The following is a 24,200-nucleotide window of genomic DNA, read 5'->3' on the forward strand; positions in this document are numbered from 1 at the left end:
GCAACTCTACTTCTGATCTACTCTACTTCTGCGGTCTCTACCACAGACCGATACTGTTGGCAAACACTGGACAGAGAACACTGGGAGGGCAGGAATGGTTAGTGAAACGACAGCCACACTTGGCTTCAGCTGTTGTGGCCCCAAAGCTGGAGAAAGAAGACCTCGGGGTACCGCAGGCCCGTCATTATCTCTTGCAAGTGCTGTACAAACAACAGTTAGTTGACACACTGGTTCAGTCACACTCTGTTAAATAAATAGGTACCAGAATGACATCCATAAGTTAATGGGTTGGGAGCCTGACCTCCCAAAGGCTTCTAGAACTGGATAGGACACTCTCTCTGCTTCAAGTCTGTGATTTGTGTTTTCTTGTTGTTTTTTAAAAAATGAAGAAAAGTAAAAAGTCCTTTTCCAGCATCTCCCCACACGAGGGGATGTGAAAGTCAGGAAGGCAAGAAGGGTACAGCGGAGCCCATTCCTCCGAGCAGGCTCTGCGTCGGCTTACGTCGAGGCAGGGGAGTCCATTGTCGAGAGAATGCGCACGATCTCGGCCCGCTGAGTTGCCGATATATGCTGAGTCATGTGGACGATGGAATCCATGGCAACCTCTGGATTGTCTTGGATCAAACTAAGACAAGATGGGGGAGAGAATGCAGGTCAGGCGGGTTTGCTGCTTCTCCAGGGAAGCGAAGGCCTCTTCGGCCTGGCGATCGACAGCAGGCAACCCGTGGAGTGACTGGAACGGTGGGATGCCACATGGCCTCCCAGCCCTGCTCAGGCACAGATGTGCTGGCTACACCAGAATGTTGACCGACAGCGCTGTTTCCTTAAGAGTCGGTTGTCCGGAAAGGATAACCTCTCATGTGGGTCCCCAAGCAGGAAATTGGGGGGCGGGGACACAGCAGAAAGATAAGGAACCTTGGGAAGGGCAGGAAGCTAAAGGGGATGGAATATAGGTTATCTGGGGAAACTAGCAACACCTTGGCCTGTGGGGTGAAACGTACTGCTCTTTAATGATTGTCTCAAGCCATCAAATAAGGAAAAAAGGCAGGGATGGAAAGTGATGATTCCCCGCAGACTAGTACAACCAGCCCTGACCAGGATAGCCCAGGATAGCCCAATCTTGTCAGATCACAGAAGCTAAGCACCGTTGGTCCTGGTGAGTACTTGGATAGGAGACCACCAAGGAAACCCAGGGTCGCTAGGCATAGGCAGGCAATGGTAAACCACTTCTGTTTGTCCCTTGCTTTGAACACTGTCGCGCCACCCCTGTACCTCTGCGCCCACCGGGGTCTCTGCCTTGGAGAAGGGTTGAGGCAGAGGAGCCTCCTCAGCCTCATACCAGTCCGAGGGAGAGTCGGAGCTTTCTCCTCCCTCGGAAGCAGCCAGGTTGTCAGCCGTCCAGCATTCAGCTCTCCCAACCTTCAACTTCTTCCTCCCCGGCCAAGGCTCCTCTCTCGCCTTATATCCTCTCCAGGCCAGAGAGGTCCCGCCCCCTCCTCGCTTCCAACCCTCCCCCCGTAAGCCGGTAGCAGGCTCGTCAATCGAGTTCCCTTCCGGAACCCGTTGTAGCAGGCCTGCTGGCTCTTCCCCGCCCCGCCCTCGCTCTGCCGACGCTCAGCTGTTGAGCGGGGCGGGGTCCTGCAGCACGCGTTACTCCGGCATTGGAACTCCTTGCCCCGCCGCAGCACCCCTCGGTCTTCGGGTCTCATCCTGCTGGCAGCCTGAGGGAAGAGAAGGGCAGAAGATGGCCTCTCCCGGTTTCCCCCGGGGAGGCCGGGTGGCACTGAGAACCCCCCCTTCTCCGTCGTGAGTGAGCCAGGGGCCGGGGGATCGGGTGTGGGGCTACCTAAGGCCCGGGAGGGGGCCGGGAGGCACGTCCCGGGACAAACCCTATGGGGTCTCCATACGTCAGCTGTGATTTGATGGCACTTTCCACCACCAGCTAGGCAGGCCCTGGCCTGGATGGCCCAGACTATCCTGATTTCGGAAGCTAAGCAGGGTCAGCCCTAGTCAGTAGTTGGATGGAAAACCACCAAAGAAGTCCAGGGTCGGTACACAGAGGCAAGCAATGGCAACCCACCTCTGAACGTCTCTTGCCTTGAAACCCCTCTGGGGTTGTCAAAAGCCAGCTGCAACCTGACAACAATGAAGAAAGTACAACCAGCCAAAGGGGCCCCCCGCCCTTCCTGAGGGGCTCCCCAGGCAGCCTCACCTTCGTATCTGTTTGAGAATGTAGTCTCGGGAGATGTACTTGATGTTCTCATCGACCACCGAGCGGCTGCCTTCCTCCTCCGTCAGCTGCTTCTCCAGCCACTCCACCAAGTCCTTGTTGTTGTCCCACAAGTACGCCTGCCAGACCAGACCAGAAGTTGTCAGTGCTCCAGCCAACACCACAGGTGGGGTGTGTGTTTACAGATCAACCACCCCCCACCCCAGAAACACACACACACTCGATGCCCCTCCAAATCTAATTAAGTGGCTCCTCTAAGTAAGAGGTACAAAACATTCAGTAGTGGTGAAGAGGGGTTGTTTGGAGTGGTGGACTCTAATCTGGAGAACCGGGTTCAATTCCCCACTCCTACACATGAAGCCATCTGGGTGACCTTGAGCTAGTCACAATTCTCTTAGAGATCTCTCAGCCCCACCTACCACACAGGGTGTCTGTTGTGGGGAGGGGAAGGGAAGGTAATTGTAAGCCGGTTTGATTCTCCCTTAAATGGTAGAGAAAGTCAGCATATAAAAACCAACTCTTCTTCTTCTTCTTCGTGTGATTAGCTGGATGAGATTAACCATTTAGAGGAGGTTCTGCTCTGGAAAAGCCCTCACCCATCTTCTCTCCAGTGGCAGCTGTTGGGTATTTGCTCAAGGGAACTATGTTGCTGCTGCAGGGCCAGATCTCAGCATGCTGACTGAGAGAGACATTGGCTAGCCACACCTGCCCCCTTCCCAAAAACAATCTTGTAACCAAAGCATCACTTAGGCACAAGAAAGGCTTGTTTAGACCATGACCCTTGCTTCTGTTTTCGTGCCCCTAAGAGCACCCTGACCTGGATGGCCCAGGTAACCTGATCTCATCAGATCTCGGAAGCTAAGCAGGGTTGGCCCTGGTTAGACCTTGGATGGGAGACCATCAAGGAAGTCCACGATAGCTACAAAGAGGCAGGAAATGGCAAACCACCTCTGAACGTCTCTTGCCTTGAAAACACTACGGGGGTGTCAGAAGTTGGCTACGACTTGATGGCACTTCCCACCCCCACAGAAGAGCAGAGGTCCAGCCCACAGTCAGGTTGCAGGAGCTCAGCAGTAACAACAAACCAGAACAGCCGCACAGCGCTTGCAAGCATACTGGTGCATCACATGCGCCATCTGGCTATAACCCCTACCACCACCACTCCATAGGTTGAGCATTACTATCCCTACATTACAGCTGACCACTTTGCCTTGAAATCAGTAGTTAGCCTAAGGCAGAGGCCAAATTTGAACCAGGGATTTCTCCACAGAGAGCCAGCGTGCTACGCCAGCTCTCTGGGGCTGCATGCAAAGGTTCCTGTGAGGGATCCAGGAACGAGGGTCAACCCCCACCCCGGTACTGAAGGGCACCACTGCTCCACCACTGCTTTACAGCTGAGGCCCATTTCTTTCTGAAGAGGGGTGGGTGCACATCACTCCCTCTGCCCCCAAAAGGTGCACATGTGGAACGTAACTGCTCTGAAAGGAGCCCAAACTCTCCGTCTGTCTCTGCGTGAATCACAGTTGTGAGTGTGTCACCGCTGAGGGTGTAAGAACATCAGAAAAGCACCCTGCTGGATCAGACCAGTGGTTCGTCCAGACTAGTATCCTGCCTCACACAGCAGCCAACCAGTTGTCCCTGGAGAGCCAACTAACAGGGCATAGAGGCCAAGGGTCCTCCCCTGATGCGGCCGCCTAACCCTGGGTTTCAGAGGCTTCCTGCCTCTGAATATGGAGGTTCCTTTTACTTGCCATGGCTAACAGCCATTGCTGGACTTCTCGTCCATGAATTTGTCTAACCCCCTTTTAAAGCCACCTATGGTTGTGGTCATCACAACCCTCCACTGGCAGGGAACTGCACAATTATTCACGGAATAAAGACGTGTTTCATTTTGCCCTGGACCTTATTGCCCATCAACTACATTGGAGGCTGCCAAGTTCTAGTAGTATGGGAGGGGGGGGGGAAAGCTCCCTCTATCCATTTCTTCTTCTTCCCTCTAGCAAGCATGGTGTAGTGGTTTGGAGCGGTGGACTCTGATCTGGAGAACCGGGTTTGATTCCCCACTCCTCCACACGAGCGGCAGAGGCTAATCTGGTGAAGCCAGCTGGGTAACCTTGGGCTAGTCACAGCTCTCTTAGAGCTCTCTCAGCCCCACTGACCTCAAGGGAAGGTGATTGTAAGCCAGTTTGATTCTCCCTTAAGTGGTAGAGAAAGTCAGCATATAAAAACCAACTCTTCTTCTTCATCCCAAGAATAATTTTATAAACCTTTATCATAAGTGAGCGGTTCTGCTGACAAAAAGAGTAACTGAATCGCATCCCACACAGAGATGCAGAACTGCCATCCTCACTTAGCAGCAGACTGGAAGGAAGTGAGACCAGAACAGGGACTCTTGCAAGTCACAGACGACACTCTCTTCTGGGAGCAGGTATTAATTGTTCATTATTTCCTTTAGTACACAGAGAATGGAGAGAGAGACTGAAAATTACTCATGTCGGGAAATCTAAGCTTCTACGCAGCTCCAGTTAGTGCGTAACAGTTTGTCCATATAGCAGTAATTCAGAAGCTGTTGCGGAACTCCCTCCAAAGTGTGACTTTCATTTTAAACAGGTTTCTAGCTCTCATTAGCTTTGTTTCAAAAGAAACAAAATAAAATAGGGAAATCATTTTCACGCACAGAATTCGATTTCTCCAGCTTGTAACCAATCAAGAAATCTAACCCCCATTTTAGTGGTGAAGAACATTACAAGCAGGGTCAAAGTGCAGCCAGCCACAGGGGAAAAAATCTCAGCAGCAAATCATTTTCTTTCTTTCTTTCCTTTGGTGGGGCGGGGGGGCTAGATCATTTAGCTCAGTATTTGCTAGGTAGTTGACTACATAATCATTCCGGAGTGTGTTAGAAGCCTAATAGCCTCCTAGCTGCTCCTCTTCTCCTCTCATTTTCTTTACAAATCATTTAAGAATCGTTAATGGTTTCCGGAAAAACCAAGTACCACCATTAGCGCTCATTCATATTTATGTCATTTTATTTGGGTAATTAAACACAAAAGCTCGTCATTTAAAGGTGCACCATCCTTCTCTGTTATCACTAACGAAGTCAAAGTCAGAATGACAATGAATTCTGCATCATGATTTAATAGGTGGGCTCGGTAAAAAAAATCTTAGATGGAACATCTCCAGCGGCTGCGGGGGGGGGGGGGGATGGCTGCTGTGCTCCTTGAACCCCCCCAGCCCAGTGGTTCTGAAGCGGCCCAGATAAACACACCACGGGGCACGCACAGAATGCACAAAAAGGCCGGCTTCAGAAAATGGGCCTTTTGCTGTCAGCATGCACAAGGACAAAGAACTGAACCTGTCCTTCTTATCCCAGAGCTATAGCTAGAAGGGGGACCCCAGAAAGACGGAGGGTGGGGAAGAGAAATATTTGAGGCAGGTGCGTCTTCAGTGTCCTTGGGACATGTGCCTTCCCAGCTGACAGAACTATTCTCCTGTTTGTAGCTCCAAAGTAGGAAAACATAATGGATTTGAGTTTTCCATACTCTAGGAACCCTTCCTTGTATCCTGTCAACACATTTTTAATACAACTAGAAACAGTTCTCAAAAAGGGAGAGAGAAAACTGAAATTCTCAGGTGTCCAAAGAGCCAGCGTGGTGCTGTGGTTAAGAGCAGTGGACTAAGAATCTGGAGAATCAGGTTCGTTTCCCCACTCCTCCACATGAAGCCAGCTGGGTGACCTTGAGCCAGTCACAGTTCTCTGTATTCTCTCAGCCCCACCTACCTCACAAGGTGTCTGTTGTGGGGAGGGGAAGGAGATTGTAAGCCGGTTTGATTCTCCTTAAAAGGTAGAGAACATTGGCATATAAAAACGAAACTTCTTCCCTTGTGGAGCCATGCCTTGCTGCAAGAGCCTGTGTGGCATAGTGGCCACAGTGCTGGACAAGGATTGGGGAGACCGAGGTTTGAATCCCCACACTGCCATAGAAGCTTGCTGGATAACCTTCAGCCAGTCACTTTCTCTCAGCCCAGCCTACCTCACAGGGTGGTGTGGTTGTAAGAATAAAAGGGGGAGGGGAAATGATACTGTAAGTCACTCTGGGTCACCACAAGGGAGAAAAACAGAGGATAAATGTCTAAATAAACAAACAGGTCTGCCTGTGTATCCTGCAATGTTTTTCCCCCTGAAACTGCCACCCAAGCATAAGAGGGGAGAAACAGTACTGGGAGGAGTCAAAAATTATATGTCCCCCTCCCCACAATTCTAGTGTTTTATACCAGGCCACGTATTTTTTGCTATTTGATTTTTGCAGCATTTGTCTGAAACTATGATGGCTAGAAATACTTTTAAAGAGGGGGAGGGATTCCAACAACACATTGGCAGAGCAGATGATTTACACACAGTTGGCTCCAGATTAATTGTGCTCCCTCCACCTGAAGAATCTTCTGAAAATGTCCTGTTTCTGCAAAGTAGGTAGAGCATGAGCAGGGATCGCCCACGTAACAGAATGAGAAGGACTTTGCAAGATCGTCATGTGCAGAGTGGGATGGGAGGAGGAGTAATCCTAAAAATGCCCTCCCTCCCAGGTGTAAAATGAATGGAAGTAAAATGAAGCTGTTCTTGAGTTGACCTTTTGTCCTGACAACCAGAGATTTTAAAGTCTTTAAAATTACAGAACAGCTGTGATAATGCAGTGCGCTTTTCCTAATAAGTGGGAGCAGAGACCACATAGCCACACCCTCCCTCCAGCAGAGGCAGAAGTCTGTTTTCCATATGAAAGGTGACATCAGAGATGACCATCTCACAGGGCTGCCGGGAGGATGAATCTGGACGTTACAAGCCTGGACCCTGACTGGTGTGCTTGGGAAACAGAACAGGTGCAGAATATGACCGCTCAGGTAATCCGGACTCTACAGCGGCTCTTGTACTGCAGAGTATTCGACTACCAATTTATTTCTAAGCCAGGGCTGGTTTTGACCCTGAGGATCTAGAACAGCCTGAGTCTGCCATAGCTTGGGGACAGCACTTCCCCCACTTCCCATGGAGAATAAGCATCGGCCACTGCAAGGCTTGTCTAGATGCCATCCTCATCCAGGTTATCCTTTACCAAGAAGCAGGCATGGTTAGCTTTGAACTTGCAAGTGGAATTCCCTCCCAAGCCTGTGACTTCCAAGTTACTCGGTTGTAACACACCATTTGTCAGGCTCTCTGTAGCCAATGACTTGCTGCTAACCCTCCCCCCTTTAAAGGAGCGGCTGTGGCTCAGTGGAAGAACCTCTGCTTGGCACTCAGAAGGACCCAGGTTCAATCCCTAGCATTTCCAGTTAAAAGGTCCAGGTCGTGGATGATGGGAAAGACCTCCGCCTGAGACCCTGGAAAGCTGCTGCCAGTCTGAGTAGACAAGACTGACCTTCATGGGCCCATGGTCTGATTCAGTATGAGGCAGCTTCACGTGTTCATTGGTTTAAAATAATTATATCACCGGGCAGTTCAAATTTCTTACATGGCTCTGCTAATCCCTTGCTTGTGAGCATTTGCAAGGGGAGGGGGAATTTGAGGGCCCAAAATGTTCACTGACACCAACCCTTTCATCTTCTTGCACATCAGCTGGCTATTTTCCCAATAGCCCCCTTCCTCATTTTGCTGCTTTTTTCCCCTTTTCTGAAGTTATGCCAAATTACATACAGTGACGTTATAGAAATCAGACTTGGCCACACAACAACAGCTTGGTTCAGACACTGCATTAAACTATGGTTTATTTTAACTAGGGCTAGTCCATAAAACCAGGACTCAGCTCTCAATCTACCACTCAAACCCTGGTTTGCTCTGACAAATCCCACGTTCACTTTGGGGCTTGAGAACAAGCTAGAGTGTCTGAATTCAGGCATCATACGCAACTATAGTTAGGACGATCTGTGCTCAATAAGCTGCCCTGAGCCCAGCATTTGCCATGGGAGGGAGGGGTATAAATTGAATAAAATAAAAATAAATTTTCAGGCGCTGGCTTCACATGCTAGGCTGAGGGGTCCTAGCTAATCAAGGTTAGTGGATTCACCAGCATTAAGGACAATCACACTAACCATAGTTTACTTAACTGAGCTTATATGTCATGTCTGAAACGAACCAAAAGTGGGGAGGCCAGAGGAAGGTAGAGAGGAGGTGGTCCTTGCAGCGTCCCCCCGCCTTCACACTGTTGGGGGAGGGGCAGTGTACAAAGCCAGATAAGTGAAGCACAACCACAGGCTTCATGGAAAGTCCGGGAAGCAAATTTCTATCTATTTGGGTTATTAAGGCCTTTTATGCAGGGACATTTCCCGTGGTCACCCCCGCTGACTGCTTTCGGGGCTTCCTTTGGATTATGCGTGTCTTTTCTGCCCATCAGAGGTCACCTCGCTCTCCCCACGGGCCTTGCCCGTATTTTCCGGATGCTATTTTAGCCAGAATCTGGAAAATGCAGGCCAAATGTGCAGGGATAGCGAGGCGGCCTCTGACAAGCAGATAAGGCATGCATAATCAAAAGGAAGCCCCGAAAAAGTCGGTGGAGGTGACCACGGGGAAATGTCCCTGCATAAAAGGCCTGTTTGTCTGGCTTTCTTACTGAGCCTCAAGGCGGGTTACATAGTGTAAGCCAAGTACAAAAAACAGGATGGAACATCCAATGGACAGTACAATAGGGTTTGGAGTGTGACTTTTGCTCCAAAGGGGGACCACAAAACATTTTGGCCCACCAAAGCCTTTTCTAAAACTGGCCAAGATGAGGGTGCATGTTTTTCACAGGAGTGGGAAAAGCCCCCTTTTCTCCTATTTCTACTCGTTTTACAATGGCTTACATTTCCTGTGTTTTCAATTATTGGCCCTAAGCCATCCTGAATGCCTTTATGACAGGAAAGCAGCATTTAAATCTAAATAAAATCAGTAAAACATAATACGGATTAGGAAACTTGCATTACAATATTGTATAATTAAGAGTATAATAATAGGGGGCTGTCAACCAACCAAGGGGGTCTTGTGTTGATCTGACTTTCAGCTGATTACACTCAAATAAATGCACATATTAACAAATCATCAATATGGCTGTCTTATGGAGAGGGGCATTGTTTCAAATATAGGGTAAGTTACACTTTAACACACATGGGAAAAGCTGTATTAACACACATGTATTTAATACCATTTTGGGAATCCAGAAACCACCTGCTCCCAGTGACAGGCAGGAGCCAAAAATGGGCATAGAAAAGAAAAGCAGCAAGATTAAATCCCGCTAATATTTTTGGAAGACCGAGATTTGAAAGATAATCAGCACTGACTTCAACTTTGTAAATGGAATTGGCGCACCAGGGACAGCCTATCTGAGGGGGGTTCTTACTACTAAAAGGAAAGAAAGCTGTGGTGGCACCCCTCTAAACAGCGGGTCTTACCTCCTGAAAGCAACCCCCCCTTGAAAGTGTTCTTTCAGGGAGGAGGGAACTGTAGGCCTTTTGGCACCACTACACAGGCGAATGGCCTCCAACCTCAGCCCCACCGATTAATCGGCAGGTACATTTTTAACCCACAATCAAAGCTTCCGTTCATTAATCTTTGGGGGGGGGGGGAGTATCTATTAAGAGCTGGCAATGCTAAGAAATCATAATAATAAAAAATAACAATTGTCTGCAATGATCGTTACTCTAAACTCACTCCTGCCGCTTCTGCTCCCGCCACCCGCGATGCCCTCTGCATACCAATCGAGGCGTTCCCAGCAAGAGAGAGAGGAAGGCGCTCCTCCCCGCCGCCCCCTCCTCCCATCCAAACCTGTAAATGCCTGCCACTCCGCAGACCTGGGTGAAGCCAGGATTTGCTCAAGAATCTCAAAAGCTTTTAGTTTAGGCGAATATTTAATACTCTTATTAATCATTTTTAATCCGTTTGCCTTTAATTAAGAAACAGCATGATGCTTTCCTATCAACATATGCCAGGGAGCAGATTAATTGTGGCTTAAGATAACTCTCCTTGATTGGTGTAATGTATGAGCTAACTAGACACCCGGCTGTATAAAGAAAGGATGCTCAGATGCTACCTTAGAAAGCTCCAAGACCCTCCCTCCAAGAAAAAAAAAAACTTTCCTCCCCCTATGCTCTTTCCTTTTCAGTGCCCTAGGGCGCTGGAGATTTGATTTATGTATTTCTTTGTGTGGCTTTTCCCCCCTTTCTTTAATTTGCAAACAAGAAGGATATAACCGGGAGTCCAAAGAACAGCTCTGGAGATTGCTGTTTTCTTCTCATCTTCTCTCCCTCTGCTTTTTGTTTTTAACATGGTTATATTTTGCAACAGACAAAGTGATTAGAGGGTAATATCATCGTTAAGAAAAAACTACCACCCTCAAGATTATTTCCTCTGCCTGCAGTAAGTGGTAGAAATGGCCGCAGTAGTTCATGTGGAGAATGAACTACTTCCAATAATTCAACAATATTTAGGAAAATGCCAGACATTTTTGAACTGGAAATCTCTCTCTTTCTCTTTCTCTCTCTGCACATTTGGAATCTGGTCACATCTGTGGTTTACCTTCACTGTGCCTTCCACTTCCACAAACCAGCGCCTCAGCATGGCCTGAATCTGGCCATCCGTTAGTTCAGGGTTGGCATCGTGGATTTTCTTTTTGACCAAATCTTCCAGCAGAAGGCGCCGGAGCCGCCAATAGAAGAATGTGCGGGAGGTCTTCCAATCTAGAATGTCCTGTGTGAGGGATACAGAGAGGGAGGAGAAGTTAAAATGTGTGTGGGGGGGGGGAGTACCTCCACAACAAGCAAAAAAGAATCCTGGAAATTAAACCCAAAGAGCAGGGAGCAGACCAAATTTCATAAGCTTAAGTGGAATATCTCCATTCTGATTTTGTCTCTCATTTTCTGGAAAACAAACCCCCTTGGGTCCGTATTTTCAAATAGCTGCGCCCTTGCACTGAAATTTTACTAGGATAAGTAGTATACATTTCTTAATGCTATTAGTGTGTCAATTACCTAAAATGGGGCAAGAGAAAAGTAAAAAATAATCAATGACCGCAAACTTGGGCAGTCCAAAACAGAGGACAGGGACAACATACAGAAGTAAGATTGGCCAACACGGGCTGTTCCCCAGGAAAGGCATTCCTGGCAGGCAGGTGCCTCAAAGCCGGCTTTAGTGTTTGGGCTGGTTAAGGAAGACAAACAAAAGTCAGAGAACATTTTGACACAGTCATTAAGAACAACAGAAGAGCCCTGCTGGATCAGATCGCTGTTCCATCCCCTGATGTTGCCTCTTCGCATTGGGATTCAGAGGTTGACTGCCTCTGAATGTGGAGGTTCCCTTTAGTCAATATGGCTAGCAGCCACTGATAGACCTCTCCTCCGTTCTGCTCCATTAGCTCATGTCCATGGACACTCCACTCAACTGCTTTTAGGAACCGTTGGTATCAATTGGGTACCCACTGAAACATGTTCAATAGGATTCAGGCTAAATGCCCATCCAAATGGGGATGCTGTGCCTTAGCTTCACATCCCCATTTCTGAATGCTGCATTAGCCATGAATCCGTCTAATGCCCCTTTAAAACTAGCTGTGCCTATGGCCAACCCTAAACCCTCTGGCAGCAAAAAGGAAAAAGTTAACACATTTCTTCTCCATATCTGCCAACCTCCCCCCACCCACCAAATTGTGTTTGGTGGACGAGTCTCATGAATGCGCCCCCAAGATTTTGAGAGTGCTGCATATCACATGCCGAAAACTATGTTTCCAAAATGATTCCCAGCCACTCTTCACCACTTGGGTAAGATGGTGCTCCACGATGGCGAAAGTTACTCCATGGTGAATTTTCCCACCCAAAATGAGATCAGAATTTTGTCTGTTCTGCTTTCCTGGCAAAGGGAGATACATGACCCCTTGGCAATCATCCCAGCAGGTCAGTTGCATCACCTGACTGATTCAGAAAGGTCCCTCTGCCAGCTTCATGGGCCTCAGAGAGGGAGGCAGGCATTCCTAAGACAATTTACAGGGTTGCCAGCAGGGACTGCAACCAAACTTCTTGTCAGTCTGTTGCATAGGCCAAGTACCCCTCTCATTTTATACGGGAAGGGAGGGATCTTCCCCAATTCCTTCCCTTCAGGAGCCCAGAGCAATTCTCTTTTCTCTATGTTATTTTGTTATTTATAAACGTAATTTTTCTTTAAAATGCTTTGGAGTCACTCCAATAATATCTTCTTGGGAATCTTGTTAGGGCCAATCCCTGAGAGAAGGAGCTGGGTTCTTGGGTAGACATGACACACAGGAAAGAGTCCTCTGGCTCTTCTCCTAGTTATGAAGCCTGGATATCCATTGTCCCCAAACCAAACCCATAACAAGCCACAGAACAGGTGGGTGGACCTGCAAACAGCTCAAAGCAAGCGAGTCAGATCACATACTTCAAGCCACAGTGGGGAGGGGCATTTTTCACATGGAAATGCTTCCCTGGGGAAGCCCCAGCGTCTGGGCAATGTCTCCCCTATGGGAGCCTGAGCTAAGGTCAGCTTTCCTCAAAGGCTGGCCTTAAACCACCTGCTCAGTGGGCCCACTTAATGAAGACTCACAGCACAATGCCATGCAGAGTCACTCCAGTCTAAGCCCATCGAAATGAATGGGCTTAGACTGGAGTTATTCTCCTTGGAATTGTACTGTTAGTCACAAGCAATGACCACAGTGTGCGACGGAATCCTGATGTTCATATGCAATATGAAAGAAATTAACTGGGTTTTTCCCTGACCCGTTTCACAGTGATCAGCACTGTGAGACATCTCACAAGCCCCGGTTCAGCCCATGAAAGAGCTCAGAAGACAGTCGCCTCTCAAAAGCTCTAGAAAGAGGCAGCCAACAGGCGGCACACAACTGAAGGCAACTGCCGGGACACTGCAAGGATGGAGGCAGAAGGAATGGAGGTTGCTCAGATGGCCGCAGCCCTAAATCTGCTAGTGGGCCCCAGTAACAGGTCAGGAGCAAGGGTTGATGCTGGCAGGTAGAGGGGAGGCGGGGACACCCTTGGGAGTCCAGGGAGAGTGGCTGGAGAGAGGAGCCAGGCAGCTCTCTGGCATTTCAGCCTTGGCTTTTTGAGGCCAAGGAGGACCTCTTTGGTGGCCAAGAGGGCAGGCATAATGAGGAAGTCGGATGTGAGGTGAGAGGGAGCGATCCGCAACCTGCGAGGTAGAGCCAGTGGTGCCCTTGAAGGGATGAAACCGAACCCGTGACCCCAATAAGCTGACCCTTTTTTATTTTATTGAGAACGGCAGGATTTTTCGGAACACCCATGGATGGCTGGGGCCCCTTTCCCCACCAAACCACCAGTCTGTGATGACTGCCTCGGCTACAATTCAAGGCATGTCTGCACACGCTGAGGCTTCTGACAGCAGCGGTAAAGGAAAGGATTCATAATACTTACCGTAATGACCCCCTTCTCCTGCATCCGGCCGGGCGTGTCGTGCAAGTCAGCAAACTGCACGGCTACCTGATGGTAAATGGGAATTAGGAATTCTTCCCGTTCCTTCAGCTTGGTCTCGAGTTCCTTCCGCTCAGCTGGGCTTAGCTCCGGGGTGCCTGAAATCAAACAAAAGACGGCTGTCAGAGACCCTGGGAGATGAGACAGAGAAAGAGGAACAAGCAAAGAGCGACGGCCCTGGGAAGAAAAGACGGCCTCCGTGGCTCTAGAAGCTTGAAAAACAAACGTTTACTTGGGTGCAGTCACAGATGAAAGGAGCAATTCCAGAGCCCCAGCCTTGCCCACACGCCATACGAGACACCTTCATCCTCGCCCTGTCTGAGGGTTCAGCAGAGTGACTCAGCAGAACAGAACCAGAGCTGCCGGGAGAATTAAAAGCCAGGTCCAGAAAACCTGACAAAAAGGCACCGATGCTACATAAGCACTGAATCTACATAGATGGCAGCTGACACAGAGATATTGCTCGTGCTTTCAAGATCTCGGTTTTAAATGTGCTTGAAATCCCAAAGCAAGGAGTGGGGGAATGAATGGAAGGAAAGAAGTTCACAGGGCCAAGGAATAGTGACCCACCAGAAGAGGCACCAAGAAATATATGGGCCTGAAATATGTGGGTCTAATCGCAGTGTCCTGTTTCCAACAGGGATCTTTAAGGAGGGTCACAAGCAGAGCATGGTGGGGAAGTCCAGCCACCGTTGCTTGTCTCCAGTATCGGGCACCCTCTTTTGATATACAGAGGTATCATTTAACTGTTACGGCTAATAGGTGTTAACAAGCCTAACTGCTGGGAATTAAATCCTTTAAAAATAATAAAACCCTCAAAGTGAATGAAGATTCCCATCGACTTGTAGTGGCAGAGCTTTGTGAAATGTAATTTCACCTTGTGTGAAGACATGCTTAAAGTGACCCTGAGTTCTGATCTTGTGATACAGCAGAAAAAAAGTCTTTTTACCTACTATTTCTACATCACTAGTAATGATACAGACTTCTATTTTGTGGTCTCTAAAATTAATTAAATTAAAAGCTCTGGTATCTCAAACACAGATATGTAATGAAGCAGATCAGAGAGAAAGAGAGAGAGAATGTTTAGGGGTAAACAGATCAAGCAACTGAGCCAAGCCATGTTACATTGGGCAAAGCAAAGCTGTATTGGAAGGAGAAACGGGATAAAAGGAAAGGAAGGAAGGAGAAACTCCTTCCTGAGCGCAAAGAAGGCTCAATCCAAGGGACAAGGAACAGAAAGTCCAAACTGGTTACATATTCTGTACAAACAGGATTAAAAAAAAAAACCTTTTCACTCTGCTTAATACTGGGTTAGAACTTTGCTCTCTGGAAACTGGCAGTTATAATCCCAGGACATCTTCTCAGCACTCAATAAAGCGCCATTTCCTTGGATTTCCCCATTTTTGAAAACACAGCTAATAGAACAGTCTTGCCTGCACAGCAGTGCATATACTGCCAAATCCCTGTCTCTATTTATTCCTCCTATAATTGTAAGGCGCCTCGCACTCAGATGGCACAGCGTAAAGAATAATTAATAAAATACGGAGTATCCCAGGCCTGCATACAAATTGGAGAAGCAGAAATTAAAAAGTGAAGGTCTGAAATAAAAAGCGACGGCAGAGTCAGCACCACAGACAGCTCTGTCGCCAGTCAAAAGACCCTCCCACCTGCCTACATGCAGAGGAGTTTTCTTTGGAAACCCTTCTTTGATTCACTGATAATTTTAAAAGACTGCACTTTACACGTGGGAGAGCTATAATGTCAAAACAAGAAAGCGCAGGAGATTCAAAGTTCAAGGGAAATGCAGAAGGGGTGGAGGGTCGCAGAAGTGGAGTGGGAGGCAGGGAGGCTTTAACAACTCTCCCCTGGCCCCATTTCTAAATCCCAACGACAAGACTTGCTCACATAAGAAAAATAGTTAGTATATGTATGATGCTCATATATTTTCTGCCTCAGGGGAAATGTCAGTTTAAGGTGAGTGATTCAGATTGGGATAATGATGGAAGGGTGAGGGGGGCGGGCGGAGGAATTAACCATCGCCTCGCCTGCAAGTGAGAGCTGCAGTCTGCAAACAACTTCACCTAACTGAACTGCAGCTGAAGCCTCAGGCTGGAGTTTTAACACATGTGTGGCTTGGAATAAAACAGGGCAAAGGAATAGAGCCTGCCCATGTGGTGGGCATCAGGAGCAGGCAGGCTAGGTGGGTGATGGAGGAGGAGACTGAGCAGCTTCCAGGAGCCCAGGAGTCAGCTGTGTGGCAATCTCGCCAACCCCTCACCTGCCAACCTTTTAAGCCAGTCTTGGGGGAGGGGAAAGGGAGGGAGGGGATGACTTCAAGCTTACTCGTGGTAACGGGCAAAAGGGGCAGGAGAAATGGGGTTGGGTAAGATGACTCGGGCTGATGGGAAGAAGAATCCGGTTATTGGGGGTGGAGGGAAGGGGGTGAAAAGGGAAGCGGCCTTGGGCCCTTTGAGAGGACAGGATATCCACATTTTAAATTAACAGGGTGCATGCTGAACTGAAGCCCAGTTTGAAGCCAACAAACATTTAAATAATACGTCAGGCCCTGACCTTCACATATGCAACAATTGCAAGACTGCCTGGCTTAGACAGTTGTGTGTGAGCCACAGTTATTTTTAAATACTGGGTTCTAGTGTGTTTGTACTAAATAAATACACTCATATTTATTTATACCATGCAGATCTCCTTGGTGGGGACCACCCTAAGAGGTAGGTTAGTCTGAGTGACCAGAGTTGATCCAATCATCCTCCAAATAGCTTCCCTCCAACTTAAGTGGCTCTGCCTCCAACTGAAGGTAAAAAGGTAAAGGTGCAAGCACTGGGTCTTTACTGACCCATAGGGCAGACTTTGTTCATGGGGTGGTTGCCATTACCTTCCCCAGTCATCTACACTTTATCCCCAGCACATTGGGTATTCATTTTACCGACCTAGGAAGGATGGAAGGAAGAGTCATCCTTGGGCCGGCTACCTGAAACCGACTTCCGTCACGATTGAACTCAGGTGATGAGCAGAGCTGTTGACTGCAGTACTACAGCTTCCCACTCTGCGCCTCGGGGCTCCTCCAACAGAAACTCCACTTAAACTGGAGGAAGACTCCTGACATTAGAGGAAGGCTTCAAACTTGAGCCAAAAGAAAGGGTGGTGCATAATTAATTAATAACCTTTGCTTAGGAGGGTGGTACAATACAGGCTATGAGCCCCGTGGCGCAGAGTGGTAAGCTGCAGTACTGCAGTCAAAAGCTCTGCTCATTACCTGAGTTCGATCCTGACGGAAGTCGGTTTCAGGTAGCCGGCTCAAGGTTGACTCAGCCTTCCATCCTTCCGAGGTTGGTGAAATGAGTACCCAACTTGCTGGGGGTAAAGGGAAGATGACTGGGGAAGGCACTGGCAAACCACCCTATAAACAAAGTCTGCCAAGGAAACGTCGAGATGTGACATCACCCCATGGCTCAGTAATGACCCAGTGCTTGATCAGGGGACCTTTACCTTTACAATATGGACAGGATCTACCCCACTGTGACTGGCCCAAGGCCACCCAGGAACCTTTTTATAGCAGAGTGGAGATTTGCACCTGGGTCTTCCGATCCTAGTCTGACACTCTAACCCCCACACATACTTCTCAGTCTTTGCAGTGGTTAAAGCAGGCGAGCGCTCCTGTATTCTAGTCTGCCTGCTGTCCTCACACTGTCAAGGCAAACCAAGCCTTGAGATTAACAAATATGTCAATGTCTATTTTCTGCTTAATTTAAAAGTGGCGTCTGTAAAGATTTTTAGCTTCTGAACCCTGTTCTCCCGAAATAAAGAAGGTAACAATGAAAGGGAGGGGGGAGGGGACAGAAGAGAATAAAGAGTGATTATCCTATCATCGATTGATTGTCAGGAACATTCCTCATTCACTGGGCATTGTAAGAAGCTAAGCTTTCAATCAATTCCATAAGCCCCCTGTACAATTAAATATCAAGAAATGGCTTTCTTTCCCCCCCAGCCCAGATCTTCAGGCCTTGCTTTTCAGGGCAGTGGGGAGTTTGGATTCTTCCTTTTATGCATTGACACATTCTGCGGAAATCTGGTTTTGAGAATTATTAAATACGCGTCACTGTCTCAAACTGCTGTACTTTCCACTCCCAGTGGAAGTGGAGCAACCTGGAACCAGTGGTGTGTGGGCAGGAATTGCAACTTAAATCGCTTGCCAAAATTATGGCATTAGTTGGGAGGAGAAAGCAGGGACTTTTATCTGGGGCTGTGTGTATTCATTCTTCAACTACTCTATGCTTTGGAGTTGGGTGCAGAATGCTGCATCTTAGAATACATAAATTTCATTAAAAAAAAGAAGTTTCCAGGCCCCAAGGATACAGAGATAGGCTTGATTGGGTGTGTGTTTGATTATTATTTTTTAGATTTATAATCCCATTTTTCTCTCCAACTGGAATCCAAAGCAGCTTTTCACATCATTCTCCCTTTCACCTCTACGTTATCCTCACAGCAGGCTGAGAGTGTGTGACTGGCCCAGGTTCACCCAGTGAACTTCCACGGCAGAGCAGGAATTCAAACCTGGAAATCACAGATCCTAGTCCAACACTTTGACCACTCTAACGTAGTCCAATACACTAACTAGCAGTGCCCTGGAAGCTCTCAAAAGCCAGAGAGGACCTGGTAGATTTCACAGCACTCGTGACTTTATGAGTGTGTTTGGGTACATGCGCATATGCTTCACTACCTTCGCACTTCTCAAAACATGGAATCATAGAATCAGAGTTGGAAGGGACCACCAGGGTCATCTAGTCCAACCCCCTGCACAATGCAGGAAATTCACAACTACCTCCCCCCCACACCCCCAGTGACCCCTACTCCATGCCCAGAAGATGGCCAAGGTGCCCTCCCTCTCATGATCTGCTTAAAGCCATAGAATCAGCATTGCTGACAGATGGCCATCTAGCCTCTGCTTAAAAACCTCCAGGGAAGGAGAGCTCTCCACCTCCAGAGGAAGCCTGTTCCACAGAGGAACCGCTCCGACTGTTAGAAAGTTCTTCCAAATGTCTCTGCTTGCCACTATGCTTTCAGCACAAGTTCATGGATGCCTTTCAGAGGGCACCAGCGGGTGACCTTCGTGACGGAGGTGTTATCGCAGGCACGCCACACGCACAATCTTTTACGGAAGGGGCTGAGAATCTCCCAGAATCCCTAGCTTGCAAAAATCAATTGATACTGAACACCCCCAAGAACGTGTAGGGGCCAGGAAAAGGAAAGCAAAATCTGAAGTCTCTCACTTTGTGCCCCATTAAATGGTGAGCCTTTTGCAAAGTGAGAAGCCAAATGCTCTGGTTATTCCCTCCCCTGTGTGCGTCTCATGGTGAGAAAGAAACAAGAGTAAAAGTCATTGAGATGCGCTGTGTCCTGCAGCGACTGTAACCTCCAAGAATGTCAGGGCTAGAGCTGTCTTTATTAAAGTTCCTGCCGGGCGGAAATGGCTCGGTGGGACCATGAATCATGGCTTTCCATAACATTCGGGATCAAACCGCTTTTGAAAAAGAAGAAGAAGAAGAAGAAGCATGGCCAGTTTAACGGGACAGACAAAAAAAATTACTTCAAAAAATGTTGTCACATCTCTCCTTGATTGCAGAATTCCTTCTGAAGTAAGAAGATAGCTGACAGGCTGGAAGCCATAATGCCCTGCTTCACTCACCAATGGTGTAGACTGGACTGGGGTCAGATCCTGTGGACCCATTCAGCTACCAGAAGTGCTCTCCTCCAGTAGAATAAACCTTCAAGGCCTTCAGTTCAGAAGCAAAGCCAACTCATGGCTTTATGTTACATGAATGAGAGCCAGGATCATATTCAGCCTCTTCCCTTCCTGCCCTCCCGTACATCTTCCTTGTCAATCAAACCAACATTTGCAGTTCTGATTTGGAAGTGAACTGTACACCAGGCTGCCGGTTCAGACAGCACAGGGAAGAAAGTCAAGTGTGAGCTTATACTAAACTGTTTCTCAAATATTGCTCAAATCAGAGTTAGAACGGAACAGAGGCAATTTCAATCTGGTTTCCTCTGATATCAGGAGACCTTTTGATCCACCTTCCCCTAATGAATTCAAACAGGTGCACTGCAAAAAATACCTGCAGGGCTAACAGATCCAGGTGTCATGCACATGAGACAATCCACACACTCTAAAACAGCTACCTTCCCCTAACAGTACTACTGAAATACTCACAAGCAAGGGTATGAAGGGAACCGGCCCCAGCATCTGTTAGTCAGAGGTCGACTGCCTCTGAACATGGAGGTTCAATTCAGCCATCATGTTGCACAATGATTAACAGAATTATCCTCCAATAATTATTATGCACAAAAAGTCTTTTTTAAAAAAACCACAGCATATACCTGTAATTTGTATGTAAAACAACCTTTTAATGGCACTCCTGTAACATAGAAACAAAAATACCACACTTCCTTTCAGGTAAATATGGTATTTTAAAAATGGTTTATATATACAAAAGAATCAAGTGACAATTTTTTTTCACAAGAAAAACTCCCTGTGTCTCCAGGAAAAGATCTAAATCACTGAAAAAAGAACACACTCAGGCATAATTGCGATATGGGCTTGTGCACGGTCTGGCCACTGTAAAACGTCTGCCAAGGTTTTCTACTTGCCATTGGAGAGCTGGCATGTAGTCAGAAAGTCACTGTCGAGGTCAAAGGTCCCCAAATGGTACCCACAGGCACCACGGCGCCTGCTACATCTTTCCTGGCACCCGCAAAGTGATTTTAGAAAGTGGGTAGGGCTAGGTGGGGCTCTTACCCAGCAGTGGTTCTGATTGGAGATCCGATTGGCTGTGCAAATTAAAATAACGCTGTTTTGGTGGCATCTACAACTGCAGTGTTGGCTTTAATTATCTTTCTCACTGCTCTTTCCCAGTGCATTTTGAAAAATGGCTCCTCTTGTCCTGTACCCCTTGGGCTTTTAACTCTCGCAATTTTTCGGCATAAATAACACATCGGGGCCACAGTGCTGACCACCATCAAAACACGTCTAAGTCACACTGAAATCAATGGCAGAATATGTTTGTAAGATCCATCCGTTTATAAGATGCCAAGAATCTTCTGTTTTGGAAATGCGCCAAACCAAACAGCAAGCAAATAAATAAAGGTGAACGAGCATTTTAATTTTAATCTTACAAATGAGCCAGGCAAAGACAGACCATCAACCTTCGAATTAGCTGACCTCCCTCTTCACCAGTGCCCACAGCCCACAGAACTCCCCAAGGTTTTCCTCTGCAGCAGTGAGGATGAGACAACAGCTCTAGCCCATGAAAGACACGTGATCCCTTCCAAGGCCATTAATACACAGGTGATGCCTGATAGGAGTCAAGCATAGTCAGGAACTGTGACTTATGTTCCCTTGAGGAGAGGAGTTGCAGCTATTGTCAGAGAAACTTGAACTTCCACAAATCTACCTAATTGGTGTAAGGCCAGAGAACGATCACGAAGTAGCCTGTGGCAAGAAGTTCCACTGGTTGAGGGTGCCGAATTAAGCACGCTGGGATGTATGCTGGGATTGGAGACCGTTTCATATGCTCTTCATGATTGTTTTGAATGTGGGCTTTCCATTACTTTCCCCCTCTATGTCTGGTTTTCTTTTCTGGAGACAAAACTGGTACAAGGACAAAGCCATGTGTTTTCTTTTTAAAAAGTCTACATGGCTTATGCCTCCCAAAATGCACTCCACTGCCGTTTTAATCGCTTGAGGTTTAGCTTCCTAGAAAGTTTAACCAACCTAATGCCAAGACGCGGCGCCTTTCTTCCGCCCTGCTACACCGAGTCCGCCCTGAGTCTTTTTGCCGAGACTCAACACGGTGTAACACTGAGTGACATTTTAATAAACACAAAACTAATAAAGATTTCAGTTACAGTGCTCGAAAATGGATAATGAGCAGATCTGTGTCACATTATTCAATATCTGCCATCCTCTCCCCCAACGTGGCTCTCCTGCCCCTATCCCCATGTCAGGAAAAGCCTGGTGGCTGAGGTTGAGAACGAGGACACAGCACGGCCCTCGGATTCCCCACCCCCCAGCACAAAGCCGGCCCTCCGCGCCACACAGGTGGGGCACGGATGTGGCCGTCTCTCCCCCATTCCTTGCCACAAAACAGCCGTTCGGTAGAAATGATGGCAGCCATTCAGGGGTTAAGAGAGGCAGTGAACCCCCAGCTAATGAGCAAGTATACAGCAGGCGGTGTAAGATAAATGGAACGCTCCTCGCTTCTGCTGCAGTCAGCATGAACCGCGGCCCTGCGGCTTGTTTGTGGCAAATGGAGTATGCGAAATATCAAAGGGCAGTGATCCAGAAGACGACCAGCTTTGACAAATTTTAAATTGGCCAGAAAGAAAAAATGGGGGGGGGGGGAAGGAAGAGGGAGAGAAAATTATGCAATTCGTTTGTGTCCTACAATCTTGGCTCTTCCTGTTGTGGCGCTAGCAATGGAAAGCACGAGTGTGCTGTGTGTGCGCGCACCCCGCTACCAAACATCGAGAGCAATTACGAACCATCTAAGCAAGACACTTATCAGCCACTGAAGCTTTTAGTGCTCTCTGTCTCTCCCTCTCTCCTCCCCCCCAATATGAATGGCTGTGAAAGGGCCGGCCGCTTCCGTTGCTCTCGTCGTAATTATGGCTGGAAGTTTGTTCCAGATTCAGGTTAACAGAATTGGGGGGGGGGGGGAACACCTCGGATCCACCTCCCTCTGAGCGCTCTCGACGTACTTCAGATTTCAGGGGCATATACAAGTAAAAAAGTGTTCTTTCTGCCTCGGATGAGGACGATAACTTTGGAAGGTCGTACCCAACGAGAGCTATTTAGGGCTGATCTCGTAACAGCGGCTAAATTAAAAGAGGGGACCCCCAAGATGCAAGTTCAGCAGATCGGACGTTGTTGTCGGCAGGAGCCACAGAGGAGTAATGTGGCCTCTCCTGCAACCCCTCCCCAAAGTGCTGCAAGGCAGAAGATGCAGAAAGCGTTTCCAGTTTTGTACAAACCCATGGTTTACATGTCAAAATGGTTCTTTTCCACACAGCTTCGCCATTCATGGGTGCAAGGGGCAATCCAGCACAGGAAGCTCATGAGGTCTTATTTGAACAGATGCAGGATTGCATCCTATGGCTCCGTTCCGCTAGCCGAGGTTTTCTGCAGCAGAAACCTTCCCTGCCACAGAACACCTGGAAGAGCATCTTTACGCTTAAGGGAAAAGCTTCAGCTACCAAAGCTGATTAGTGGGATCCAACAGGTGCATCTTAACACAAGATGCCAGACTGAAAGAGTGTTCAGTGCTGGTGATTTTGAGTGCAATTTCTGACCTTCACTTATTAGGCAGGTAAGAAGTACTTACTATGCCCTGACCTGGATGGCTCAGTCTAGCCCAATCTTGTGAGATTCTCGGAAGCTAAGCAGGGTTGGCCCTGGGTAGAATTTCAATGGGAGACCACCTGGGTTGCATTGCAGAGGCAGGCAATGCAAATCACCTCTGACTATCTTGACTTGTAAGCCATCCAAGGTCACCATAAGTCGGCAGCAACTTGACAGCACTTTCCACCACCACCACCAACAAAGATCTTTCCTGCCCTGGATGGCCCAATCGCGTCTGATCTCAGAAACTAAGGAGGGTCGGCCCTGGTCAGTATTTAGACGGGAGACCACCAAGGTATACCAGGGTTGTAACATGGAGGCAGGCAATGGCAAACCACCTCCAAATGTCTCATGCCTTGAAAACCCCACCAGGGGTCGCCATAAATCAGTTGCAGCTTGATGGCACTTTCTACCACCAAAAGGTACTAGAATCAGAATCAGAGTTGAAAGGGACCATCAGGGTCATCTAGTCCAACCCCCTGCACAATGCAGGCAATTCACAACTACCTCCCCCCCCAGTGACCCCTACTCCATGCCCAGAAGATGGCAAAGATGCCCTCCCTCTCATTATCTGCTTAAGGTCATAGAATCAGCATTGCTGACAGATGGCCATCTAGCCTCTGTTTAAAAACCTCCAGGGAAGGAGAGCTCACCACCTCCCGAGGAAGCCTGTTCCACTGAGGAACCACTCAAACTGTTAGAAAATTCTTCCTAATGTCTAGACGGAAACTCTTTTGATTTAATTTCAACCCGTTGATTTTGGTCCAACCTTCTGGGGCAAAAGAAAACAACTCGGCACCATCCTCTACATGACAGCCCTTCAAGTACTTGAAGATGGTTATCACAGCACCTCTCAGTCTTCTCCTCTTCAGTCTCTAATGTAGACTACTGTACTTTTTAAAACATATGTACAGCCATCAATGCACACAGGGCCTTCTAAAGTTCTACAGGCAAAAACAGAGAGATCCTCGCCCCAAGGAACATACAATCTAAAATTCAACAATGGGAGAGGGAAGAGAGAGGCAAGTTGAACAATTTGAAGGAAAAATGGGAAGCAATGTACACTTCAATTACAAAGAAGGATTGGGCAGG

At 47.9% G+C, this 24,200-nt stretch overlaps 1 protein-coding gene across 2 annotated transcripts in view; it reads right to left on the minus strand.

Annotated features, from left to right (window-relative positions):
• Positions 1–483: 483 nt before the first annotated feature.
• The window catches only part of ACACA (acetyl-CoA carboxylase alpha), a 257,765-nt gene continuing 234,048 nt past the window's right edge, over positions 484–24,200 (minus strand). For both annotated transcript variants that reach the window (XM_056865593.1, XM_056865594.1), the window contains exons 51-54: positions 13,637–13,791; positions 10,764–10,934; positions 2,213–2,349; positions 484–625 (exon numbers count right to left, since the gene is read on the minus strand). In XM_056865593.1, the coding sequence (XP_056721571.1) occupies positions 499–625; positions 2,213–2,349; positions 10,764–10,934; positions 13,637–13,791 (590 nt within the window). In that variant the 3' untranslated portion in view covers positions 484–498. The remainder of the gene's footprint in view (positions 626–2,212; positions 2,350–10,763; positions 10,935–13,636; positions 13,792–24,200) is intronic.

The sequence above is a fragment of the Euleptes europaea genome, chromosome 19, assembly GCF_029931775.1.
Source record: "Euleptes europaea isolate rEulEur1 chromosome 19, rEulEur1.hap1, whole genome shotgun sequence".
In the NCBI taxonomy this organism is placed as follows: domain Eukaryota; kingdom Metazoa; phylum Chordata; class Lepidosauria; order Squamata; family Sphaerodactylidae; genus Euleptes; species Euleptes europaea.